The following is a 17,481-nucleotide window of genomic DNA, read 5'->3' as shown; positions in this document are numbered from 1 at the left end:
CTTAAAGTTGTTTATTTTTTTCTTGCAAAACAATGTAAGATATACTCTTTAAACATAAATAAAGCTTTTAACCATTAAAACAAGTATGTTCACTTTTGTACGAAACAAAAAAATCTTTGAATGCAAATAAGTGTACTGTAAATTCAAGTATGTTTCCTTCAGTAAACAAATAGTGCACTGGAATTAAACTGCTCTAGACTTGCCATAGAACTGGAGCAATAAAAAAAAAAAACTCACGTAAAGTGCAAATTATAAATTCAAGTATGTTGAGTGTAGTATGAAACAGTAAATTCAGTGGCGTGCCGTCAGGTTTCAGTTAGGTTAATACGGGAGTTGCAGCGTAAAGAGATTCGGAGACTGAAGATTGCATTGCGGATGAAGCTGTAGACAGAGTTGTTTTTATGTGGTTTAGTTTTTCATCAGATTATGATAAAGTTCGCGGTGGTTAAACTTTAGATGGTTAAAAAGGTTTGCTGTGTTACCGGTCGGTGCGGACACAACTACGAAACACTTTTTGCACGTAATGGGTTTTTGCTCTTCATCAAACCCAAAGTGATTCCATACAATTGAATTTGGCTTGCCTTTTTTGTTTACCAAGCACTTCTGCTGCGATTCTCCTGCTATTTTTCCAGACCGCTAGGTACAACTAGCTGGCTAGCTGGCAGCTGTAGCTTAGAGGGGGGCGGGGCGGAGCAGCTCATGGTAGCTTGCGTGCGCGTGAATTAAACAACTCAAAATTAATAATCGTTTTTTCTCGATTACATAATTTTTGTAATCGTTGCGTGTAATAATCGAAATCGTAATTGAATTTCGATGAATTGCACAGCCCTAATGTGATACATATCGATATCATCTGATATGAAAAAAAAAAATATCATTATGAATTTTTTTTCCATATTGCCCAGCCCTGCTTTCAAAACAGGGATATAGTTTGTGTAGCAGTAAAAATAACCTGAAAATCTTAACTGAAATGCAATCTATGGTGAATAATCCAAACTAATACAAAATAAAATTTCAGGTAAGGTTTTGCCAATGCTTCATGGTGGTGGAGGATAAAGTTTCCTTAAATGCTGTGATACATTATTTTATTTATTTTTTTCAAATTAATCTTACTTCAAGGCTTTCCTACTACCTGAAACACTGAAACAGTTGGACTAGATACAAACTCAGCTAAGGCTCCTCACTTCCTAAAAATAAGACCAAGCCATTTTCACACCTGACAAAACTTGTCAAATGTTAATTTTTCTCTTGTGTTGTGTTTTTATTTAAAGCAGCGTATGACTTTCATCACTAATTTCTCTTCAAATTTGTAAAACCTGAGTGATAGGCTAATTATCGCTAATCCATACGTAAGGAGCGAGTGAGCGGTGAGTTCCTGGCCATACCCTGTGTATGCCTGCGTGGCGTGTATGATAATTAGGGCTGAATATCATGGCCAATTTCCTTAATCAATTTGATTTCGATTCATAAGGTTCTGAATCGATTAAGGGGGATAGCGATCCGTGATTGTCACTTTACTATTCCTCTAACGCCACAGTAACTGATAGTATCACCTATGGCTGAGTGTGGAGCCAAGTAAATATTCCTTGACCGACCGTCTTCCGTGACCCACCTTAGAGCCTCCGCTGACCAGATGTTCCGGGGGGGCCAGTTACTCCGCACTGCAAGTTTGAGTTTGAGGCCGGGAGGACCTCCCTTGGAGGGGTTTTCCCCACCCTTCCTCTGTGCGCCTCCCATGCCAGAACTGTCTCGAGTGAGATCGAGACGGCCTGTCTCCCCCAGGGGCTCGTGAGATGGAGCCAGCCCTGCCTCTGCGTCGGTGGTACCAGGGTCAGGTTTTATTGCTTGTTGTCTCCATGTTTGTTGCTACTGCAGCTGCATGGAATTCTCATTCCCATAATGTACATCGCAACAAAATTTCCGAAAAGGCTCAAGTGACTTATTGGTTTGATATGTAAACAAACGAACTGCTTGTGATGGAGTCATTTTCGAAGTTGTTTACCGTGATGGAAGTCATTTAGGTGTGCAAGCACGGAAAGACTAATGGATTAGTGATAATTAGGCTATCACTTGGGTTTTACAAATCTGAAGAAAAATGTATGATGAAAGTCATATGCTGATTTAATGATCTTTTCTTCAGTTCAGAACTGAGGAAGTCTCTTGGATGAAAGACAAAATGTTTTCAGGAGAGCTAAACCAGTCCAGTTGAACTGAGAAGAACTGCCAAGAAGGATGATGACCTGGGCAAATGGGAACCTACAGACTGCTTTAATGATTGCAGGCTTTCCTCCAGGATCCCCGCCCCCCCCCCCAAAAAAAAAAAAACTCTGAAGAAAAAGATTACAGGCAATGAGTGTTATATTCTTTTACATCACTAATATCACGCAGTTAACGTAGGGAACATTTAAATATTACACTTGCCATGGTGCTCATCAATATCACTTCTATTCCTTTGAGCTTGAGGACAGAAAGTCATGATAAATAAAGAACATTGAACCTCTCCGTTATCTTATGTCACCTGACTCTCTCCCTTGGGTTCCTTTCACTTTCTTTGAAAATATTTAAATTTTTGCTTACTTGTCTGAAAATGTAACCAAGACTGGGTCATTATAGAAAACCACCTGACATCATTCTGTTGTTCGAAACGTAACTGTAACATCATCTGAAACAACACGTGAAGTTGAAACTCTCTATCATTAATGTTAAATTTTACTGTCGCTAACATTGCATTTTTAACATTGACGTTAACATTAGGGTCATTTTCACAGGCTTGAGCAAAAATATTCGTTATATTTATTCTTGCTTAGGAACATTTCTCTCACCCTTTACTCTGCTCTGTTGCCTCGTTGCCACTACTCTCCACACACACACACACTCCACAGTAGAGCCAGACAGGAAGTTGAGACTTTAGTGTTCGTCTTTCAGAATTAAGTTATTTGCAGAACAGTGTCACATTTCATGAGTACAATTTCACAGTCTTATTATGGTCTGTAAATGTGCGCAAATATAGACTTCATGTTTATATGGATCCATTCATACAATATAATTTACATCTGTAACATCTAAGAAAAAAAAAAAATTCATAATTCTGAAGGCATGGCAGCTTTTATTTTGGCATGGCAGTGCACCACGATCATTTACTTGTAGCGGAAGCCCTGGATTGTGCCTTTGTAGATACCTCATAGTTTAATTTGAATCCAATTTAAAATAAAATTTTGTCTGATCATTCATGTTTTCATTAAAGAAGGAAACACATTTTACAAATTTTGCCAGAGTATGTAAAGGAAGACTAACTCTGGTCGGTTTAAAGAGAACCAAACAGCTCTAGTGCGAAAGCAAACTAAAAGTACCTTTGCACTTATCAAAACAAACTGAAAGATTAAATAAAAATTAGAAGAACTGTAAGTGTCTGCATCACATCATGTTATTTGAACTTTAAGCATAAAGAGGGAACACAACTTAAAAAGTAAGATCCTTTCAAAACTACAGTTACTCTGTTCTAAAGGCCCGTTTTAGCTGGAGTGTGGTTCCACATAATAAACTCCATGGTTGTTCTTTACCAGCAAATTATTTAACTCTACGTATATGTAAATCTAAACTCCCGTTATCCAAACATTCTATAGCATAAAACAAAAAGATACAAAATAAAAAATGTAATATGAATACTTATGCAAGAGACACTGATGCATAATATTTCAGTTAATTACAACAACAAGGAACAACATAATGACACTCATACAACTTGAATATAGCTTGCTTCCTGGTTGCTGATCATTTTATCTATATAGCTCTTCTGCAGCTGAGAAATCTCAAGATGGGAATGTACAAAAAGAATACTTGATTCCTGGTTTAGGTGTTGGATTTAGTTCCAGGGACTGCCTGTTGATAAGGGCCGTAAGTCATGCAGGGTTTACTATCTCTCAATCATTCCCTCCTCCCTCTGAACAGGCATCGGTGAGAACAATGGTGAACTGCTCCCTCACATATCGCCAACCATCTAAACACATACTGGATGTGCCTGATGTGCCAGGCTCACAGACTCTGCTAAGAGCTCCAGTCTCTGTCTTCCCTTGTCACCTGGGATGGTCCAGCAGTTGGGAATTTGATTAAGTGTCCACAGCAGTTGGCCATGGAGTAACACCGGGCCTCATTTGACATGGTTGTGTTTTATGGTGATCCGAACTGACACAAGCAGACTTTCTGTTGCACATCACATCAGTGGTGACCTTTGCATTCTTCAGAGATTGCATGTGTGAGATGGACAGAAACCAAATGTCTGGTTGTGTTTTATGGGACCAGTTTGCTTGTTTTTAAATATAACTGAAGGCATGTAATAATACACAGAATAGGGTATTTAGAACAAACATTGATATTATAATGAAAATGAACCAGTTTGTTGTAGTTGCAAGGCTTCAGTAAATTCGACAAATACTTTGATTTCTATCTGTTAGTGAACTTTTGAATTTTTTGGCCCTAACAAGAGACATTCTTTTTCTCATGTTCTCCACAGCTACCATGTCATCAGAAGCAGACAGGTTCCTGTACGCGGACCGTAACCTGGTCAACAACCCACTGGCACAGGCTGACTGGGCCTCCAAGAAGCTGGTATGGATCCCCTCTGAGCGCCTGGGCTTTGAGCCCGGCTCTGTAAAGGAAGAGCGTGGTGATGAGTGCGTGGTCGAGCTGGTAGACTCTGGTAAGAAGGTCCGGGTGAACAAGGATGACATCCAGAAGATGAACCCACCCAAGTTCAGCAAGGTTGAGGACATGGCCGAGCTGACCTGTCTGAACGAAGCCTCTGTGCTGCACAACCTGAAGGAGAGATACTACTCTGGACTCATATATGTGAGTATGGAACGGACTGAGACAGGCATGATCACCAGGCTGTGGCTGTGAATGAATTCAGTTCTCATCTCTGCAGTAATATCAGGACTTTTTCTCTCCTCTATTTTTTCTACTGTAATGATACTTTTAGATCTTTTTTAAAAATTTTATTTTTAAGTAGAAATAATGTATACAGCACCTGTTCAAAATGAAGTATATGCAAAAAAAATTGCAAATAATGACAACAGGTACTTACTGAAATGTGGTCTGTCCAAAATTAGGAGATAAACACTGATCAGCAGTTATTAGCACTAATGCAAAAAAAAAAAAAAATCATAACAGGACACAAAAAGATGAGTAAAAGAATAGCAGTTAAACCACAAATGGTGTAAAACAAGTGGAAAAAGTGATGAAAGTATGACATTTCATTAAGTTTTCAGTGGTGAGATTCTTCACTGGCCTTTGAATTTAATTAGGATTCATATGTCAGCAATTTTTCTTGATGTCTGTTGCATTCTCAGTTTTTCAATTTTGCACATAGCTACTTTTCTTAAGTTCAACAGTGTGGATGTGCTGGTGCGAGGCATCCAATCAAAACAGTAGCAGAAACGGTCAGTTGCCATGCATTGTAGATCTTTGACTTCGCAACAAAACCCCATTATTTAGCCTGTGTCACTGAACTTACTGTCAACATGATATCTGTGTGACTCTCCTCAGAATGCAAATGTGACAAAAACCGATGACAAATTCTTCTGCAGTGGGTGAAAGTATTCACGAGCCTCATGATGTCCATAGCATCTTTGATTTGATAGCTTTTTGTTTCATTAATCTGTTGGGTTTTTTTTTTAAGTAAATGGAAACGATTCTTATGATTTTGCAAAATTATCACAATCAGATGATTGCATAATGACTGCACCAGGACTAGATGTATGTTTGCTGAAGTTAATGAGGCACAATAAATGGAGCTAGTTTTAGTCCACTTTATTTCCCCAGATGTTTCTTTTTATTACAATTTAAACGAAACCTGATAGAGGTAAATTTTAGGGTACACTAAAGCAAAATGTGATATTTGACATTTTCTGCATCAGTGTGCTGCTGCCACTTTTCTTGCCTTTGCCTCAAATGAACTTGTTCCTTTTGTCATGGTCTAAAGCAGTTTCCTCTGAATCGTAATGAAAGCACAGCTGGTCTATAGAAAAAGGATCTGCCCTGGCTGTTCTCCAAACCAGTTTATCTCTCTGTCCAACCTCCTGATTATCTTGTTAAGCTCCATTGTTTAAGACAAGCCATTATGTACAAAGGGTTACTGCCCAGAAGTGAGCAATCTGTTGAAACAGACATGGTATGTAAGTTTGTTTTCTTTTTAGCCTCCTTTTTTTCTTGTTTGCTCCATTTTCTCCCTTGTCTTTCTCTCTCCATGTTTAGAGTTCTCTTGTAAACAGGAAACTGCAGGGAACAATGCAATCCAGAGTATGGGATTTGAACAACAAACCAGAAAATGGAGGGGAGGGGCCTTCAGTGTCCAGTCTTGGCATAGACAGACATGGAATGTAAATGATGTCGTAATGGCCCCATAATTAATGTTATTTATCCCCAATGGCCTGGGTTGGGAGCGATTTGGTGTCTTTGACTCGGTGACATGACCCGGTCATATCAACACAGCGTGTTGTTCCCTCCCTCAGATGTAGGCTTTGGTTGGGTTGAGTGGCTCCAGGGGCTGTAGATGGACCACCTCTCAGGGGAGAGTGTGTGTGTTGGGGGGGGGGGAGACTGATGGTATCACAGGAATTCAGCAAAAACAATCCGAACTAAAAAAGTTTTAGTGGTGCTTATACAAAGGAATGGAGGAGGTTTTAATGTTGGCAAACCACAGAAAAGATCAATGTAGATCATAGATATGACTTAACCTGTCAAATAGCTGCAGTTGTTGAGTGCCAAAGTCGCTCATCAGTTCCAACTTGCTTCACGGTCGGGCCAAGATTACATAATATAGGAGGAGACCAAATCAGGGTTCATGAGAAATTGTTCAAGTGGGATGGGTTGTCCTGAATCAGCAATGACTCCAACTTCTCAGTTTTATGCAGAAACATTTTTTGGGGAAGCTTTTTCATGTAAACATGAATATTAAATGACCACTATCCTTGTTGATAATTTTGACCCTGGTTGAAATGCATTAGATTCATGCTTTTTCCCCCTGTTTTCTTATTTTTACTTGTCCATTGTCCAGGAGTTGGCCATAAATCATTTTATCTTGAACATTGCATCTTATTTAATCTTTCCCTCTGATTTTTTGTAATCAGTTGTCTCTCAACTCTCTCTGTTTTGTACAAATGCTAGAAGAAGGGGGTGATTAAAAACCTTTACCAAATATTGTTGTGATAATGTATGTTAATATTGACAAACATTTTTTATTCTAGACAGACCTAGAAAGTTTCAGATAAGTGAGTAAATGTCTGAACATTATATGAAGTAGCGATGTAATTAAAAAACAAGTTGCAGTCTGTACTGTATTTGGTCTCATTCACAGAAAAACTCTGACTCATACATTCATGGCAAATTCAATCCACCTCGTAAACTCTGAAATGTCAATTGTTTTGAATGTTAAAAGTGGTTGACTTTATATTGAGAAGTATACACTCATATGACTGCAAATCTTATTTAAAATAACAATGTTTTCTTATTTTTCTTTTTTTTTTTTTAAGAGTATGAAAATGCTTTCCCATGTTAATATTAAGTTTAGCCAACGAACCATCTTTCTTCAGCCTTCAGGTATTATTAGGATACACTTCCATCTGGCAGCATTCTCAAATACCGTATTTAATGTCATGATCAATATCCATATCGACCAGTGTAGAAAAACAGTGTGATATTTTTGGCTTATTTCTTAGCCCTACATACTGGTCAATGGTTTTGTTGATGAATGATCCAGTAAAGGTACACTTGTTCATTTTCTTAAAGGTGCTGGAGATTTTCGTGACCAATTTTTCATCAAATCTGTAAAACCTCAGTCATAGCCTAAGTATCACGAATCTGTAAGTCTTTCTGTGATTACTCACCTGAATCTCTTGCATTATGGTGAACAATTTCGAAGTACCATTCACTATAAACAGTCCATGTGTTTACAGACGAGCCGGGAGGTCACTTGGGCATCTTCAGAATTTTGTCGCGACGTGCATTGTGGGAAGCGAAGGCTCGTGCAGCCGCCTTACAGCGGCAGCTGTAACAGACACGATCAGAAACGGCAGGAATTCCCCTCCTTCTATGCATATTCCTCCAGCCGTTTCCGCATGTTTGTTTCATCCATATAATACCATGTGGTCACGCTGCCACTGTCAGGTGGCTGCGCGAACCTCTGTTTCCCACAATGCACGTTGCGACAAAATTCCGAAGATGCCGGAGTGACCTCGGGTCGGTTTGTAAACACACGGTTTGTTTATAGTGGATAGCACTTCGAAATTGTTCACCGTAATGCAAGAGATTCAGGCAAGTAATCACAGAAAGACTTACAGATTCGTGATACTTAGGCTATGACTGAGGTTTTACAGATTTGATGAAAAATTGGTCATGAAAGTCTCCAGCACCTTTAATGATATTGTTGGTCGTCTTGTATCCACGAGACATACTATTTTATTTTCAGCCATCCCATCTTCCTAAACATTTTCTTTCCCCCAGTAACGTAGTGCAGCTGCAGTCTTTCTAATGCCACCTCTCTCTGTTCTGCAGACATACTCTGGACTCTTCTGTGTTGTCATAAACCCATACAAGAACCTGCCCATCTATTCAGATGAAATTGTCGAAATGTACAAGGGCAAGAAGAGACATGAAATGCCACCTCACATCTATGCCATCTCTGACACATCTTACAGAAGCATGATGCAGGGTAAGTTCCTTTGAAAACCACAAACTGATGACATTATTAGTAGCTGCTGGCCTACACACAGTTACTGCTTCTAATATGGGCCCCTTTAGATTCCATTATCAATGAAGCTACTGTGCTCTGAATGGTCCTGCACAGACCTATAAAGTGTAAACCTCCTAAGGGGCTGAGTTTTATGCTACTTTACCAGAGCGGTTAAATTTGTTATGCTGCACACTCCAAAAAACTGAAGAGGTTCATGAGAAAAGCTTGTAACTTAAGTAAGGACCATTTAATGGCAGACTCCGTGGATCATTTTCAGCGAAGTATTAGTTATTTCTTGCAGACTATTTTTAATGGTTTTGTTGGCCCCACTGGGCTCAGAAAATTTAACGCACCCTTAATTTTGCCCTAAAAAGAATGAGGCATGTGTGTCCCATGCGCATTTAATTTGTCAGAATGTAGAAAAAATAAACAAATCTACCATAAGTGCATGTTTTGTCAAGCTCATTTTATTTGTTGGTCCCTTGAGACTGATGCCTTCCCAAGGCCATAGTTTACAGTTATTGTATTTGGAAATATTCTGTCCTATGGCCTTTCATGTAGCCTTTGTGTGTTGGACATGCCATCTTATTTCTTTGAGATACACAACAGCATTGTACATTGTTGGTGACTAATGTGGAACTGGGTTAAATCAGTCATTACAAAACTGAACTGTAAAAGTACAAAACTGGTATTTCCTACACAGCTATTGTGTTGTAATGTGTTTCTTTAGTCTACTTCCTGTGTGTATTCTGTTTGCACTCAGCCTTTTCAGTCCTGACATCTGCTGTGAACCACCACCCAAACTTGCTCTCCGTCTAATCTGTTCCATTAACGGAGGCGATGGGTAATTAGCTGCATAGCTAGAAACCCAGCAGCACCTTTCCAGTCACAGGAAGCCGGATATTGGCTTCCTGTCTCTGTGGCTGCTGTATTTCCTGTTGTATAAAGTAAAACTATATGTGCTGTAGTGATAAAACACCAGTGTGCATCAGCGGTGTTCTTCAAATGGTCCATAACTGGACATTCCTTTTTGTTTCTCCTAGATCGTGAAGACCAGTCCATTCTTTGCACGTAAGTTATAGATGCACATACCACAGAAGCACGAAGTTTTTAATTTCAATTCAGTCTACTATTATTTCTTGGATCTTGTTGCCCTTTACTCCTTTGTAATTGTTTCACTCTGTTATGAACATTTAGAGGAGAGTCTGGAGCTGGTAAGACAGAGAACACCAAGAAGGTCATCCAGTATCTTGCTCATGTGGCCTCCTCTCATAAGACCAGGAAAGACCAGGTCAGTCTTGCCTCCACCCTCAACAATTTCTCCTTAAAGTCTTCTTTTACTGTGTATCTTAAGTGAATGACCTTTTCATTTTATGTTTTGTATATGAATATAACAGCCACTGGTACTTAACTGCACTTAATTATTAATCCACTATTGCATTTTTTTCATACAGAAATTTAATTTTCTGCATTACACAAACATTAGTAGGGGATATGCCCTGTCAAAACTTAAACAAATAAAATATGCTTTGCAAATGTAGTACAGTTCACTAACAAGCACAGTGTGGTCTGCAAATGCAAAACACGATTAACAAAATAATGCATTTTGTTATGCAAATACAAAATACAAGTTCAAACAAATACACAACATATTTATAATGTATCAAGCTTCAGAAACGAATACCACTTGTCTTACAAGTATGAAAACATACAAATACAAAAACAGCGTTGTCACTTTTGGCATAGTCTCTTTATTGTGTTTGTGCTGAGAACTTTCTTACAAATGTAAATCGTGTGGATGTCTGAAGATAAGCATGTAAGCAGTGCTGATTTTGGCAGAAACCAGCTCAACAACAGTGCTTTTAAATTATTTGAGAAAATCCTTGGCACAAACAGGATGCAAAGATGGTACTAAGGCACAGTTTGTCTTTGTGTGCAAAAGTCCACACATCGTTTACTCTGGTGAAAGAACTGACGCATTTGATAAAAGTTGAAGTACTGATTCACTTTTTTAATCAAGTAAATGTACAAACTCTTAGAGTAAATGTAAAGTATTTTTACTAACATCATTCATGCTTTAATTAGTTCTCCTGGACTCAGACAACACTAAAGATCCGTCATCTTGTATAACAGTCCAGGATTTCCTTGTCTTGTGACATCTGTTACATTTCTGCTTCTGTAGGAAAGTACAGATATTTTAGTTAAACACACACAGGAAGTAAAAGTAAAAAGTTTATTCATTTATTTGAACCACTTAATTGACTATGCCAACTACCACTGGGTGAAAAAGTTAAAAAAAAAAAAAAAAAAAAAAAAAAAAAAAGCTGTTGCATCCAAATTAGAGTAAACTGGTATTTTTACTTTTCTTGCTTCTCACCTATTTTTTTTTTTGTACTTGGAATACTAGCTGTATTGGTACAACAAAATCCATTAATTGTCATGTTTTGTATGTGCACAATATACTGCTTGTTAGTAACTTACTAATCAATTGGGTTCAGGCACAAAAAAGTCTCCATTTACCAGTTCTTTGGTACAGCTGTCACAGAAAACAACTGCTGTCAAAGTGAAAGGGGTGGCAATCGCTGAGAGAACCAGTAGTGCAGATTCTACGGTGGTCTGACATTTAATGCACACCAGAGGCCTTACTTCATCTGTGATATATTCCCCCAAATGTAGCTGAGTTTTATTTCTGGTGCTAGGATCCAGTAAAATCAGTCTAGCATTTAGCTGTTTAGTCTTACATCAGCCTTCATTGGAAAAGCTGCACTACTGTTATCTGGCCTGCCAGCTTCCTGATAGATAACCCAGTGGGGGTTGATGACAACCACATCACTATCTATCGCCCCTTTATGAGGTTTGTTGTATTTCTCTCTTCCCATCAACAGAACAGCTCGGTCCTGTCACATGTGAGTTAACTTCTCTGCCTCCATTCACTCTTCCTCCCTCACCTCGCCTCTGTCATCACTCTCTTTTCCCCTCGCTGCTCCTTTCTGTGTTGTCGGACTGCACCGTTGTCGGAGTCACCTTGTTTCGGGGGGGCAGAGGTGACATGTCTTGCCAGCCAATAGGAAGTAGGGAGGAAGTTTCTTTGCAGATCAGTGGCAGCCCTATGTGTTTCTGTGAAAAATTCAGCCAGACAATTGTAGGATAACAGGGAGGGGTTTTTATTGGAGTCAAAAACATAAAAAATAACAGTAGTTTTTGGTCTGTTTGAATATTACTGTCTGGTTGAATTTTTCATCATTTGTATTGCTTCTGTGTTCACCTCAGTCAAAAGATAGAATATGCTTTTTTATTTATGTATAAAAAAATCACTTGGGCAGTGTGCGCACCTTTAGACATCACAGGTAGATTCATTGAGGTCCAGTGTAGCAAAGTTGTAATGGTCTTATTGCATGTAGTCTTTTGATAAATATAGTAACTCACCCAGTGTTTTTGAATATGGCCAAAAAAATTATTTTTTCCCCACTGTTAACTACAATTTTAACCCAATTTCTTCTGCCTACATGAACACAAAAATAACAAAAGTTGTATGATGAATGTACAATATCCACAGACAACTTAAAAAAAAAGAAAATAGCTATAATAAAAATCACTTTGAATAAAATAAAGCACCATTGGAAGGCAGTGACTAGTGAAATGTACTCACAATGACTATATTACAACAAGAAAAAAGATTGCATTTTGAATTTTTGTTGAACAAAAGTAGCCTGTTAGTTTAACGCATTAACACGTCCTCCTGGTTTCAGCATTTTATATATTTATGAGAATGCAAAAACCTAGTTAATTGCATTTTGTTGTTGCATTGCTGGCCCTTTCTAGAGCATTTTGCATTACCACTATGAGGAGAGGGATTTTAGCATTTCAAACGCAACAATCCAGTTGTTCAGATAAACATTAAATACTTTTTCATAATCAGGGAGTTCACAGATCCTTTTTTAAAAGTCTAAAACCTAAAGTATTACTGAATTTTAGAACTTGAACTGACTTGAAATGTTTTCAGTTACATGAATTTTAAAAATTGTTCTGACTTTTGAAATTTACATAACTATTATTGAAGTGCATTGACATCATTCTAGGAATTTAAAAGTGTTTGTTTTATAAGTTAAAATACTTTGTTTTTCACCTATGGGAAACTGCATATTCATCATGCGCTATCATGTTAAAACTAAAGATCTTACTTGTTTTATTTGTTTTTCTGTCTGTGTACAGCACTTTGGCCATCTGTGTTGTTTTTAAGGTGCTTTATAGATAAAGTTGACATGTTAAATTGTATTTATAATGGAAAAATGGACAAACTGATAAATGTATTTTCTTAAAATGTGCAACAACCCTGATTAAAATAAGATGCCACCTACTACCTTAGCCTAAATATGTGTTACAGTTACCACGATAGCTTTTGGGTTTTAGCAGTAATTAACATAATTGTGTTGGATGAGTATGAGACTGGTTTAAACCCTTTGCAATAACAGTCAAGTGGCAAGACGCCTATTGAGTAAAAGTTATACTTTATTGCTTGTTGTGTTTGATGTACAATACATACATACGTCATACAGACATTATATTGTAGGATAATATGAAAAGGATTGATTAAATATTGCATTTGGAATTATACAGTGTTTACAGATGGGCAGTGTAATATAAGTAAAGCTTTCTGTTGTCAGTGTTCAAGTCACAGTGAAGCTAAAAGGACATTTTTTATTCTCAGTGTTCAATGGATTATTCTTCTCTGGGTAATGGGTGATGGGTCACAGGCTCTCTGGGTTTCTGCAGATTTGGGCACTAACTTATGTTAAGTGTTGGGGAAAAAATGCTTGGGTGCAATGTGTGTATTTGTGTGTACTGCTGGTTTATGTTTGTGTTTAAATGGTATCCCTCCTTATCACTGTAATATCTTGAATGCTTTGTACACTCTGTGTTCTCCTGTGTTCTTCTCCAATGTAAGTACATCATTATTAAATCAGCACAAACCACAATGTCAACAGATGCATTAGGGAAGACTGATTGGTTTCACTCAATGAAGGAACTTGGAGTAAATTAATTGCAGATTGTATTTTCACGTTCCCATGACATGCCACAGTAAACAACCCCCTCTCTGTGGTAAGTATTTATTAAATATGAATTCGAGGTTGGGAAATATCTTTTTAAGTTGTATTTGGAAACTCAATGGTGCAATTTACACTAAATTTTTATAGATATTTACACTTAAAACAAATAGATTGAAGTGTTAGCAGTGGCCAGATGGAACAAGTACTTAATACTTTTCTCTGCTGTTCTTGTTTTTTTTTTCACCAGGGGGAGCTGGAGAAGCAGCTGCTACAAGCTAACCCAATCCTAGAAGCCTTTGGAAATGCCAAGACTGTCAAAAATGACAACTCCTCTCGATTTGTAAGGCTTAATGGCAGCAGTTTCAGTTTGAAATGATGTAGTTTGGAAAAGAAGCATGGATAAATCAAATATAATGTTCATTTATTTCCTTATCCAGGGAAAATTCATCAGGATCAACTTTGATGTCAATGGCTACATCGTTGGTGCCAACATTGAAACTTGTATCCTTAATACTGTGGTTGTTGCTTCTCTTAGAATTAAAATATTATGTTTTTTGCATTTATAATGCGCAGTGATTTTTGGAACCTCAGAGAAATTGTCCCTAACAGATTGACTACTAGACTTGCTGGAGAAATCCCGTGCCATCCGCCAGGCCAAAGAGGAGAGGACCTTTCACGTCTTCTACTACCTTCTCACAGGGGCTGGAGACAAATTGCGCAGTAAGTAACGCATGACAATTTAATTTCTACCTGGAGTCTTAAATAAGTCATCCTTGTGAAGGTTCCTAACTGTTTTTTTTACATTTTCTCTCAGATGAACTTCTTTTGGAAAACTATAACAACTACCGCTTCCTTTCCAATGGGAATGTTACTATTCCTGGGCAACAGGACAAAGATCTTTTTGCAGAGACCATGGAGGCCATGAGGATCATGAGCATCCCAGAGGAGGAGCAGATAGGTAAGGCAGACTGTATATTATTTTAACATTTCCTCAATCTGTTCTCTAATTGGAACTTATTCTACATTTATTCTTGTCAGTGCAGAACAAAACTATTACCATGTTAGTAAATTTCTGTTTTTTGTGCAGGTTTGTTAAAAGTGGTGTCCGGTGTGCTGCAGCTCGGCAACATAACTTTCAAAAAGGAGCGGCACACAGACCAGGCCTCCATGCCTGACAACACAGGTAGGCCACAACGTATTCATTATCCAGGAAAACCTTCACCATTGGATGAAAGTATTCTACATCATATGATTGTATTATGCATCTGACAGTCTTCCATGCACTCTTCTCCCTTACAACCTCCTTGTTTCCCTGCTCTGCTCTTGGTACTTCAAGCTGCCCAGAAGATGTGTCACCTGTTCGGCATAAGTGTGACGGAGTTCACTAGGGCGATCCTGTCACCTAGGATCAAGGTGGGCCGAGATTATGTCCAGAAGGCTCAGACCCAGGAGCAGGCAGAGTTTGCAGTGGAGGCCCTGGCCAAAGCCACATATGAGAGGATGTTCCGCTGGCTGGTTATGAGGATCAACAAAGCTCTAGACAAGACCAAGAGACAGGGCGCCTCCTTCATTGGAATCCTAGATATAGCTGGATTTGAGATCTTTGAAGTGAGCCACATTCTCGCAGGACAAACGCTGCATGCAAATACAGGGTTTATCAGAAAAAAGTAGACTCAGAAAAAACAACATAAAACCAAAATGTGAAGACATTTTGAAAATCTGGTCATATGTGTTTATTGACCATGTAATCAATAAAGTGTCTGTCTGTCTGTCTATCTATCTCTCTCTATGTCTCTCTCTATCTCCCTCTCGATTGACACTAGTGTCCTGGGTCAGTTTTCATGCTTCAGCAAACAACACTAATTTGAATTGTGCAAAATAAAAGTTTTTTGCACATGGAAGTGTAAGGGTTAATATGAGATCTGTCGTCATGGATGACACGTTCAATTGGTCTTTTACTTGCATGCATAAAACAGGAAAAAGATAATTACATGTGAATCCCCTACCATCGGTGCAAAGATTTCGCATTAATGGTAGGTTTGAGTCAATCATGCCAAACGCAAGGGGTTAATGCTGTTAGTGAGGATTCTTGGAGCTTGTTTTGAGCTGACCATTTGAAATTTTGAACACTTCAGTCAGCGTACATAATTCCTTGCATCATCACAGCTGAAGTGGAACTCCTGAGGCAGGACAGGGGCATGATTAGGCGTGCCGTCACAGATATGTTGAGGAGGGCACAAATTTGCGTGACAAGGAACAGGGCCCATGTGGAAGACTAAACATGCTGGAATCCATCGAGTAACAGAATTGTGTGCCTTCAATTAAAATCCTGAAGTGTAAAACCCAAATCTTAACTCACTGAGCAAATTTTGCTATTAATTTTCAGTTTCTCACCAATGTGTGAACTCTTTGTATTGTAGGGGTTAACATGCAATTATATTTTCCTGTTTTATGCATGCAAGTGAAAGACCATTGGAACTGGTCATCCATTGTGACAGATCTCGTATTAACCCTTAGACTTCCATGCACAAATGACTTCTATTTTGCACAATTCAAATTAGTGTTGTTCACCAAAGCACGCAAACTGACCCAGGACACTGGTGTCAATCAAGGGAGAATTACATGGTCAATAAACGCATATGACCAGATTTTCAAAATGTCGTAGATATTTGGTTTTATGTTATTTTTTCTGAGAATCTACTTTTTTCTGATACACCCTGTAGTCTGACATTTTTTAAATGACAGTCTCATGCGAGTTTAAAGTTGTAATGTGGTCCCCCTCTTGTCTTTCTCTGTGACCCCTCAGCTGAACTCCTTTGAGCAGCTTTGCATCAACTACACCAATGAGAAGCTGCAGCAGCTCTTCAACCACACCATGTTCATCCTGGAGCAGGAGGAGTACCAGAGGGAGGGCATCGAGTGGAGCTTCATCGACTTCGGCCTCGACCTGCAGCCCTGCATCGACCTCATTGAGAAACCTGTGAGTTGATTATTTTCTTTGTGAAGTATGTATTTCTCTAGATTATAGACTCTCTGTTTATAGATGTGTGTTCAGCGAATTATTTAAGTACTTCAAGGACCTTCTGTTTTTTTGTGTCCAGGCCAGCCCCCCTGGTATCCTGGCTCTGCTGGATGAGGAGTGCTGGTTTCCAAAGGCCACAGACAAGAGTTTTGTGGAGAAGGTGCACCAGGAGCAGGGCTCTCACCCCAAGTTCCTTAGACCCAAGAAACTGAAGGATGAAGCAGACTTCTGTATCATCCATTATGCTGGCAAGGTAAGCGAGATCATGCATGGTCATTTTCATTTATATAGTCAGTATATAGTTGTCTTTTTTATATATTGTTTGTGTTAATTATTTATATCAGTTCAGAGCTTCTAGGTAACTTCCTAACATCTCCTTAGGCCTCCCAGTTCACGTCATGGATTTTCCTCATGAGTGCTGTGACTTTGTACAATTCAACAACTCAACTCAAATACTTTTTAGTTATTATCTAAAATGTTATGATTAGTATGTGTATTCAAAACCTCACCCATTGGTTGTTTGACACTGGATTTCTTTCAGATTTGTACTGAACTTCAGAGAAAACCCCTGCCTTTGCCCATAGATGGCAGGGATAGGCTTTGTCATGAGGACTATGGGGTTCAGAAAATGGATGGACATCAGCCTATGGATATTTTGCCAGACATGCATTTTTGTAAATTTTACA

General features: G+C 38.6%; 1 protein-coding gene across 2 annotated transcripts in view; it reads left to right on the top strand.

The window, feature by feature from the left end:
* Positions 1 to 17,481, top strand: part of LOC115423417 (myosin-9-like) — a 50,036-nt gene that overhangs the window by 13,994 nt on the left and 18,561 nt on the right. The window contains exons 2-14 of one of the 2 annotated variants that reach the window (XM_030140204.1): positions 4,511 to 4,845; positions 8,548 to 8,704; positions 9,769 to 9,796; positions 9,923 to 10,016; positions 11,611 to 11,631; positions 14,021 to 14,113; positions 14,211 to 14,274; positions 14,395 to 14,493; positions 14,588 to 14,731; positions 14,861 to 14,956; positions 15,110 to 15,381; positions 16,580 to 16,753; positions 16,875 to 17,048. In XM_030140204.1, the coding sequence (XP_029996064.1) occupies positions 4,516 to 4,845; positions 8,548 to 8,704; positions 9,769 to 9,796; positions 9,923 to 10,016; positions 11,611 to 11,631; positions 14,021 to 14,113; positions 14,211 to 14,274; positions 14,395 to 14,493; positions 14,588 to 14,731; positions 14,861 to 14,956; positions 15,110 to 15,381; positions 16,580 to 16,753; positions 16,875 to 17,048 (1,746 nt within the window). In that variant the 5' untranslated portion in view covers positions 4,511 to 4,515. The remainder of the gene's footprint in view (positions 1 to 4,510; positions 4,846 to 8,547; positions 8,705 to 9,768; positions 9,797 to 9,922; positions 10,017 to 11,610; positions 11,632 to 14,020; positions 14,114 to 14,210; positions 14,275 to 14,394; positions 14,494 to 14,587; positions 14,732 to 14,860; positions 14,957 to 15,109; positions 15,382 to 16,579; positions 16,754 to 16,874; positions 17,049 to 17,481) is intronic. The other variant, XM_030140205.1, reaches the window with a different exon arrangement.

This window comes from Sphaeramia orbicularis, chromosome 8, assembly GCF_902148855.1.
Source record: "Sphaeramia orbicularis chromosome 8, fSphaOr1.1, whole genome shotgun sequence".
NCBI lineage: Eukaryota > Metazoa > Chordata > Actinopteri > Kurtiformes > Apogonidae > Sphaeramia > Sphaeramia orbicularis.
This window is presented reverse-complemented; position numbering and strand designations above follow the sequence as displayed.